At 43.9% G+C, this 9,896-nt stretch overlaps 1 protein-coding gene across 1 annotated transcript; it reads right to left on the bottom strand.

Moving 5' to 3' along the window:
• Window positions 1-211: 211 nt before the first annotated feature.
• On the bottom strand, window positions 212-3,567 carry LOC109919900 (heparan sulfate glucosamine 3-O-sulfotransferase 1). The gene is made up of 2 exons (XM_020519926.2): window positions 3,228-3,567; window positions 212-2,050 (listed from the first exon to the last, which is right to left on the bottom strand). The coding sequence occupies exons 1-2, from the start codon at window positions 3,251-3,253 to the stop codon at window positions 985-987; spliced, it is 1,092 nt and encodes a 363-aa protein (XP_020375515.1). The 5' UTR covers window positions 3,254-3,567; the 3' UTR covers window positions 212-984.
• Window positions 3,568-9,896: the final 6,329 nt, after the last annotated feature.

Here is a 9,896-nt window from a genome sequence, read left to right as displayed (position 1 = left end):
GGTTCAACAAAAATTGAGGGAAGTTTATACTCGGGCAGTATCTTATATTTTAGCCTGTGCTTCCTTGAAGCTTTAAATCAATGTAAACTATTTCCTCCCAAAATGTTGGTGATTCCAAATTCGAGTTTACTTGAGATTCGTTCCATTCTAATGCAAATCGGCTTGTAAACGACAAACATAAAATGGCATAGGGTAAATAAAAGATGAGATATCAATGTAACAAACACTTTTGCTTTATTTCATAGATTACGGTCTAGTTTATACAATATTAGCCGAAAATCCGTAGTTTACAAAAAAATGACAGTATCCAGAACCAGATTGCATGGATACTCAATACAAAACAAAGTTCATCTTTACTGCTCTCCTGCGTAAATAAATAAACCCAAAATAAAACTGCAGAACTGTGGGAACTAGTAGTAAATATATAAATGGCGCTCTCGGTCGGATGGTGACCCCATCAAACGCTTGTCATCGGTGCAGAGCCTGTTTCAGTTGTGGGAAGTGCTTAATGCTACCGACAATAGCAGCGTTTGTACAACATCTTGTGAATAACATGACTCCAGCAAAATATTGCACTTGTTTGGGGTGGGGGCAAGGAATATTTTCTTGCATAATTGAAAGAGGAATTATAGATATATAGAATTCCAACATTAAACGACATGGTCCCGGCCTTTCCTTCCGGCGAAACACATCAAATCATACCGATTCCAGTCCCCTTCTCTCCACGCCCATTCATTAAACATACCCCCGCGTCTCTCTGCAGTTCCGTTACATAACTAATGAAACAAACAGGACTCACATCGGGAAGCTGGGCTTTACACCATTGTTGCGACAATGTAGAAAAATATAACTAGCTCTGAATAAAGATTGGTCTACTTGCCATATTGTACAGTTACTCGTTCTAAGGAAATCCACTTAAATTACTATTTCAGAATAATTTTGTACATTGTATATCATGGGATTTTAGAAAAGAGAGACATTAATTTAATGCCAGTCGAATGTTCTGCCAACCAAGTCGAAGAATTTGCGATTTGGTTCACTAAAGAAGCCGTGTAACTTGTTGAGCACAGCGGAGTCTACTGGCGGGTGCGTTCTCCCTTTAGACTCGTGCAAGCACCTCTCCCTGGCCCCATCTCGGAGGCAGTAAAATCCCTTCGTTTTGTTGAAGTAAAAATTGGACCTGTTAATCCGCGGCGACAGCCTCAAGAATTTCTCCACTTTCTCCATTTCCGGAAAGGGGTCCCTGATCAGCCGGTCGCCGTCCACAATGTGGATCTGGCTGAGCGGGAAGTACCTCAGCCAGTTTTGCAGATGGATGTAGTACAAGCTGCGGTTGATCGCCTTGTAGTCAACGTTGATGCGGCCCCCTCGGACCAGCAGCTCCTCCACCGACTGGAAGGGCTTGTGTTTTTGCATCCTGTTGAACAATACCTGAGTGTAGTCCGATATCACTCTCTCGGTTGGGTCTCGCAGTATGAGCAGGAGGCGAATAGTTTGGTTCATTTTGTAGATCCTTTCAGGCACTTTGTGTGAGGTGAAGTAGGCGGGTGTCTTTTCCACCGTGGTCTGGTGGGGGTAAGAGATGGGCATTTGGCGGCTGTACCACTGGAGGCCCTTCTCGTAGTTGCCTTCCCAGTCGAAGAAGTGAATCTCGCTGTCGGCGGCTCGGACCTCCGGGTGAAGGTTCAGCATTTCCAGCAGAGCCCGCGTCCCGCCCTTCCTCACCCCGATGATGATGGTCTGAGGCAGCCGCTGAATGGTCCCGTTCGGGAAGACCGCCTCCCGGAACGGCTCGCCGCTGCCCGCGCTGTTCTGCACGAGGTAGCGCAGGGCGGGAGGCGGCAGCACCCGGCTCAGATCAAACACCGGCCGGGAAGGCACAGCTACCGGCTGCAGCAAGAACAGGAACAGGCCCAGAAATAAAGTGGCCATCATGGAAGACTTCAGTCTGGATTTATTAAACCAGCGGAGGGTGTACGGAGTGAACTCCACATGGATATGCACAGGGACTCTTCGGAGTATGCTGAGATTCCTCTGGGACCGACACTCACTGAAGAGAGAATAGATAAAAAAAACAAGAGATGCGTTTAAATGTGTCTCACCAACACGACTCAGTATAAATCAAGATGCCTGTAGCTTGTAGCCATGTAGTCTAAACGCAGCTAATATTCTTTACAAACTATGTTCATGCCCTTTAAAACCTATCGATTTACATTCTCCAGAACCAGCAATCTAACTTCCATTGAATCGCCGCTGTGTCTTTCAACGATGAAGCAAATGGAAAACTCCTCACCATGTGACTTACAAATACAACGCATCTAAATGAAAGTAGAGAGATGCTGGAGATCGGTTCTGAGGAAGGGTCACTGGAGGCGAAACGTTAACTCTGATTTCTCGTCACAGATGCTGACGGACCTGTTGAGGTTTTTCCAGCAACTTCTGTTTATGGTGCTGGACATATACATATACATCGATTCGCTTCTGTAAAGGGAAACCCCAACATTCAGCAGAGGAGGAAGACTCTTCCCCAGAACTGAGAACAGGCCTGCCCTTCTGCGTACTGACAGACCCGCGATGAGGTTCCAGCTTCCTCTCCTGTCAGAATTGCGGAAGCGTTTTGGCCAGCATTAATGATCCAAGAATTGCTTCCCAATGGAATTTGATGTCAGTACTTTTATCCCGATTGTGTTCACAGTCAATGTAAGAGCGAATTCTACTCTACAATAAGACTAGTGTTTTCAATAACAGCCAATTTAGTTTCGTTCTGAAGGTAGGTTAGGGAAAGATGTCTCAAGGAAATGTCTTTTTTTCTGGTTTAAGCCGAATTTTTTTTTAATGGAAGAGGCAACGGTTAAAAAAAAGAAACGAAAAGGACAACATTGAGTGTGATAATATCCCAGTTTGCCCTCCATCCGGAGCAAAGCGCCCACCAACAGATCCTTTGTATGTGCTTTTGTTTCACACTCGCTAGGAGGTCCGTTTCCTGCACTTGATATTTTTCCCTTCGCTTTCATCGCGTGTATCTTTTTATACGGCGCGGTGGAGCGACAGTCAGTGATGAACGGGCATTCTGAATTTCTGCAGCATGTAAAACCTGGTGAACACGGCGCCAGCTTCTACCTCCTCAGCTCCATGTCCACCAGGTTCGGGGGCGGGGGAGGGGAGGGGGGAGGGATTGAGGTCAACCCAAAAGCGAGGCGAAGCCCCAAAGAGAGCTGCCCACCAACCTCCCCAGAGACTCGCTGCTGTGCATCTGCCTTGAGCTGAGCTGAAGTCAGGGCGAGCGATCCATTTGTGAGTCCACATCCCAAATGAATTATAGGCCACTCGAAAGGCTTTATAAAGTCAGCAGCGGCCGTGCTGTAAACGGGGCGGTGGGTGGGGGTGACTTCACAGCTGACAAAAGCGTGCGCTGACGCCGACATATCGGCTTCGCTGTGGGTCGGGGAACGGGGGTGGGTGTTCTACAGACTGAGGAAGTCCGGCAGTGGCGTGTTTACATCAGGTGCAATCCAAGTGTCTCTGGTGTACACGAGTCCGGGAGCGCCCTGCTATTGGATGAATAGCGGCGACTTGGGGCGGGGGTCGGGGAGACTGGCAGGAGCACACCTCCCTCATGGGGCATTTGTTTGAAAGATAGATTTTACAGAATCCAGAGCACCGTCAGGAAGAGAGCAATACACTTCCATTTCACCGTGTCCTGTACGAATGACGGAAAAATAGAAATACAATAAGTTGACGGTGCCTGCGGTATATGCTTTGTGTACCCGTGAATGGATGGATGGCAAGGGATTCGATCTCAGTACAGTACCACTGAGCGATTCTCTCCCCAGACTAACCGCTCAGATCGTCAGCACTTCAGTAATCTATAGGAGCAACCCTTGCAGTGCATTAGAATTTATAATTAAATGTTGTTACGTGTTGCTTGTGGCCAATTATAAAACCCATGTTTTCATCGCTGTTTCTCTCTGACATTGTCGGGAAGTGGCTAAAACCGCCGCTCGGTTCCGTCAAGTGATTTCAATCGAGAGATTCTGATAGATAGGAAGGGAAATGAGATTGGGCATCTCGCATCAGTCTCTGTGATAGTTAACGCGTTAACAATAACACAAACCACAGCAACTGGGGAACCATCATGCAAAGAGCGAGGGGACTGGCTTAGCCAAGCTTTGCTGCTGGAATAGTATTGAGGCGTTAAGAAGTCACAGAGAAACTTCAAAGGGAAGCCTTTCCACAGGGAATAGAGAAGGTTCAGCTGCTGTATCGTGTAAACTCAAGCCTGCTGATTATCTTGCAACACATAAATAACCCCAGAGTTAAGATCCTGCGAAAACTCTTTTTAACACTTAACTGAACCTGTACCAATGTACCTAATGAGTTTCGAAATCACAAAAATAATTGGGTCCTTAACAGCACTGTCAGAGATCATTGCGAGCCACACGATGGAGTCGAAAGACACGAATCGAAAAATGTACACAGTACATTCGAAACTTCCGCCAGGCGTCATGCACAAACACCTTGCAAACTACCAAAGGGTCGTAGGCGACACGCTAACTTTACTTTTTGCTTAAACCCACTTGTCGGAGATTCCCAACGCGTTGTGCTTTCAGCCTCGACCATTGCACATCAATAGCCTGCAGATCTCGTCGTGGTTTAACACTAATCCAGAAACACCACTTCAGATTTGTAAAGGTACAACCAGTCAAACAAGTGGCACGTTATTTTCCGTTTTAAAGTTTTTGAACTGAACTGTTTAAAAATAGCGCCCGAAGTCTGAAATGATAATTTCTTTTTATCGAAACAAAACATAATTCAAACAAGCATCACCTCCACTTTGCACAGCGAGATAACCACAGACTCGAAACAATCCGCACCATCTGCTGCTTCTTTTGAGGTCAAAATATTCTACACTTTTAAACAAAACCCACCAGTGATAAAGAGAATTTAAAAAAAAAACAACACACTTGACAGAAGATGTACAATTAGGTTCCAAAATTACCTGTGATACAAGTCTCCCTCACAAGCCACGGTTCACAAACGAGTCTCGCATAGCAGCGAGCGGTAACTCCTCTCCTCAGGGTTGCTATACCCCGTCAGCTGAAATCGCGTTGCTGTGAAATTCCAAATGACTGTTGATTATTTCCCCCCCCTCTCTCTCTGTGCCTTTGGAGATTGAGGCTACGCGGTCAGCTACAGTCACAACACACAGCTGGAAGACAGACTGGAACCGCTTGCTGTGAAGACAGTCCGGGATCTTGGTCTCAGCAGTGAGACTGACAGCAGCGCTTGGGCTCGCTCATTGGCGAAGGCTGGGTTAAATCCGCCCTGCCCGCCCACTGCCTTTCCCTTCCCACTTACCCACCCAGCCACCTCATTCTCACTCACACTCAGCCGCTCCTTTCTTGCTTACGCCGAGTGACTTCCTTCGAAATGCACGGGAGTTCCGATTCCCAGCGGGAATGACAAGATGCCTGGGAAGGCGGAATCGGGTGGCGGCCCTTGGCTTTGCTTCAGCCGGATTTTTAACGCGCCGGAGACATCCTCTAACCCCGAACCCATGCGGCTGAAAGAGCGCAGCCGTTCTGTACAGCGGGTCTACTGAACTGCAGCGCTTTTGGCATTCTCGGGATGTAACTTTTTATCTTTTTTTTTGTTTTGTTAAGGAGGCTGCAGGGATTCTGATTGCATTATTCTGGGGGTTTTATTTCCTCAAAAGACTGGGAGGATAACTTCGCGGGGTGTTTCTGATCCTTCCCTCCCTCACTGTCTATTCAGATATCCGCCTCTCTCTGAACTGACTGCACATGCGATCACGGGGGCTGCAGAGCAGAATGTACTCAGTTAGAGGTCACGGGAATCGGGGCCAGAAACAGGATTCCTGGCTGTTTATCAACCTTCTGAGTGCAGGTATGCAGAGGGCCAGCGATTGAGACTTCCGGCTCTGACGAGCCATAAAAACTAGCTGCCCGCACTTATCAATCTGTCAGTTTCTCTACACGTGATGCTTTCTGGCCAAGGCAAACCTGTTTTCAGTCCCACATCTCGGCAAAAGTAGAAACCCAGGCCTTGGCCTGACTCCAGAGTCAGAACTTAAACCAGATCCCAAGAAATGCGAACACCCTTCCCTCGCAAATTATCTCATAGTTTAGGCTTGCCTGTGCCCAGAAGATAACTCCGAAGGGATCGGTGTGCAATTTTTATAAAATGCTGTAACGACTTGTTTAAACCATGGGGACTTTATGAAGTGGCGGCAGTCTTTTTTTTAAACCCGCATTAAAACACTATGTCCAAGTGGTCAGCTTGGACACACGAATATACTGGACTTCTTCCTAACGGTCAGAGCCTGCTTTCGCAGCAAGGTGTCGCTTTTGTTATAATTCCGGGATGGATCACACATTGGAACATAAAGAGCAGCAAGACCAGAACCCAGCGCCCCCAGCATGGGGCTGCTCTGTCAATCGATAAAATCATGGCTGATGGTTTACTTTAAACTCCACCTACCCGCTTTATCCTCCTATATCTCGATCCCCTTACTATGATCTCTCAGTATTAGTCATGACTACACTCAGTGACTGAGTGTCCACAGATATTTGCGATTTAGAATTCCAAATATTCATAAACGTTTCAAAGAAATTCTCGTCCGTTCTAAATGGCAAACCTGTCATTTATTCTATAACCCTAGTTCTAGACAGACTGACCATGACAAACATCCTCCCAGCTTCCATCTTCTCAAGTCCCTTAAGAATTTGGTAACCTCAATGAGAGGACTGCTCTTTCATCCCAGGAAGCAGGGTAGGTGCACTGTTGTTGCACTTCTCCCAGGGAAGTATCTAATTCCTTGGGTAAGCTGCAGCTGCTAGTCATAGACTTGATCTATAACAGAGAAACAATGATGCTATAATATTTGTAACTGCAAATGTAAGAGGATAAAGCTTAAAAGTAACTTTGAGGATTCATCATTATGTAGCAATGTTATTGCGGGATATAGATATGCGATGGTCTGTTTTAATATTGTGTTTCAGGTTGCGCTGTGGTCACCAACTCCCACACAATGCCACCCTGCTTTCAGCAGAAACATAAAATTAAACTTGTTACAGTGTCAAGACACTCACCAGTAAGTCAGTTTAAAATGGACTGCTGGTCTGTGAGATAGCTGCATAAGCCAGCAATACCAGCAGAGTATTAAAGCAACATATACGCAGCTAGAAACACAGCATGATGTTGACATCATTTATATCACCAGGATGAAATGGCCCAGCATTTAATATCTGGAATTTGCACAGCAGTGATTATGAATTCCAGTCCCACCATTGTAAATTGTGTATCTAAAGTCAATACATTTGACAATTTTCAGCTTAGTTCTAGAAAATGAACGTTAAACATATTGACCTGCCAAATTGGGAGAAAAAAGAACTGTTTCACAGATTCCCCTCTTTCAGGAGAGGGACACTACCCCCTTTCCCCTATAATGGTCTGGCATACAGATACCTAAGTCCCGTACTCATGATAACAAAGAAGATGAGACAAACACTGCTTTGCCAATGTTGCATTAATTACAAAATGAATTGTAAAAATATCCCTGAAATGAGATAACAACCCTGAAATCCTTCCAGGACATGTACCTGTAAATGATCACCAATGTGGGAAATGTACTATTTTCCATTTTGGATACTTTCATCAAGCATTTTGTTTGATGGATTCGCATAATATCGCTTCACCACTGGAGCTGAGTTTGAATATAGCTCACACAGGTCAGATGAAATTCTCTTCTATCTACTGGTTGTAAGTAGAACATTGCAACTGAAGTCATGCATATCTGGAATGAATTTTTGGTAGTTTTAACTTGTTTCTAAAGTATATCATTTCATGGTTAAATAGTGCCTACCCTTTGCTACAAATTGACTGCACTAACAATGCTGTTTGATCAAAATCATAAGAATGACAAGTATGCAAAACGGAAAAGTCCTCACTGGTGCAGTGGAGGCTGCTGCATTGAGATTTGTACTGAGACAGATTTAGGGAAAATTTATGTGATAGTCTACGTGTAACAAAAGGACAAATCTATATATCAAAAATAATCTACAGTTTTGTTGAAAGTTACACAATGTGAATCTCTTTACTTTTCGACATATACAGTAGTTGACTTCAAATTGCACAGACCGAGGGACAGAAGTTGAAGGGTGCTCTATCTTCCAGCACTGAAGGCTGACTTGGAGGACCATAATGTCACCAAATGTTTAGCACCAATTTGGAGTGAATTACTATCAATTGAATCTTTCAAATTTCAAATGAAACCATTTAACTTAGATGCCACCATATACCTATTGAATGGAACATACCAATAGTTAATATTAGCAATTAAAAATTGTCCTTTGTTTGGGTAGGGAATGGGGTGGCAGTTGCCTGTCAACCATAAAAACCGAAAGAAATGCGAATGCTGTAAATCAGGAACAAAAACAAAGTTGCTGGAAAAGCTCAGCAGATCTGGCAGCATCTGTGAAGGAAAAAACAGAGTTAACGTTTCGGGTCCAGTGACCCTTCCTCAGAGCCTGTCAACCATAACTGGTCACAGTTAATTTTTATAGTGAAACTGTATTGCTGCTGCAGATCAAGGCCCTACTACACATCTGGCAATAACTTAGAGCAGCAAACTGTATGAATTAAAATATCTGCTATCGCTTAATACTAATATCCTTGAACTTGAGCACAAACATCATACAAACAAGGAATAAAGTATGTCACTCAATCCTTCAAGCCTGCTCTGTCTTTCAATGAGATCATGGCTGATCTGATTTTAACCTCATCTCTACATTCCTCTGTATCCCCGATAGTTTTCATCTCTTTGGTAATCAAGAATCTATCTACCACTGTCTCAAAAACATTTGAACATTCTGCATCCACTTTGAAGAAGGGACTTTCAATGATTCCCAAGCCTCTGAGAGAAAAAAAAAGTGAAAGACTGAAAACTTTGTTTTAACTGTCACCTCACCAACTGCACTCTTGATAAACTGGCAAAAAAAATACCTCAAATACCGCGATGTCCAAGTATTTATGCTGTAAATAAAGTATAACATTGATGTGTATACCTACTGCATTATGTTTCTATTACTTACTCTGTGTTTTTACATTGATTTTAGGAGACATGTTGATGTTTTTACAAAGATTTTTTGAGAGATGTTGCTATGCCGAAGTTTCACTGGGTCAGGGTTTATTGAGGTCAGGCATACCTCTTGATTATCCGGATATTGATCAAATGGCACACTCCTGGTCCTATAGGTGCTGGTTAACAAACAATTTGCTCTATTAAAAGTAATGAGATAGAGTTTAGTCTGGATTGGTGGAGTAACAAAGGGTATAATTTTTCCTTGTGGTTAAGAGGATAATAAATTGTTAATGTGGATTTTATACTTTAAGGTGCCATTGGCATGATTCATGTTCTGTATTCAGTCCTTTTTCCTGCTTTTAGATGATGCACCCTAACTGTTATTTCTTAGTTAAGGACTGAGCATTACAATATAATTATAGAATCATTGAATTGTACAGAATAGGCTTGCCAGCCCATCAAGTTTATACTGCCAAAACTGCTCTAACTCTACACTTGTCTTACTTTTCTGCACAAAGCCCACAACCCTGAATGTTCTGACATTTCAAGTGCTGTTCTAAGTATTTTTTAAAGGTCATGAGGTTTTCACCTCAACTACCCTCCTAGGCAATGCATTCCAGATCCTCTAGATGAAAAAGGTTTTCCTCAAATTCCCACTAAATCCCCTCTCTTCCACTGTAAAAGTGTGTCCTTTTGTATGTGACCCTTCCACTAAGAGGAACAGTCGCTCTCTGTCCACCTTGTCCATGCCCTTTTTAATCTTATACAACTTTGTCGTGTCACCCTTCAACCT

Source organism: Rhincodon typus, chromosome 1 (assembly GCF_021869965.1).
Source record: "Rhincodon typus isolate 14 chromosome 1, sRhiTyp1.1, whole genome shotgun sequence".
Lineage (NCBI taxonomy): Eukaryota > Metazoa > Chordata > Chondrichthyes > Orectolobiformes > Rhincodontidae > Rhincodon > Rhincodon typus.
The sequence above is the reverse complement of the archived record's forward strand: the minus strand, read 5'-3'. Positions and strand labels throughout refer to the sequence as shown.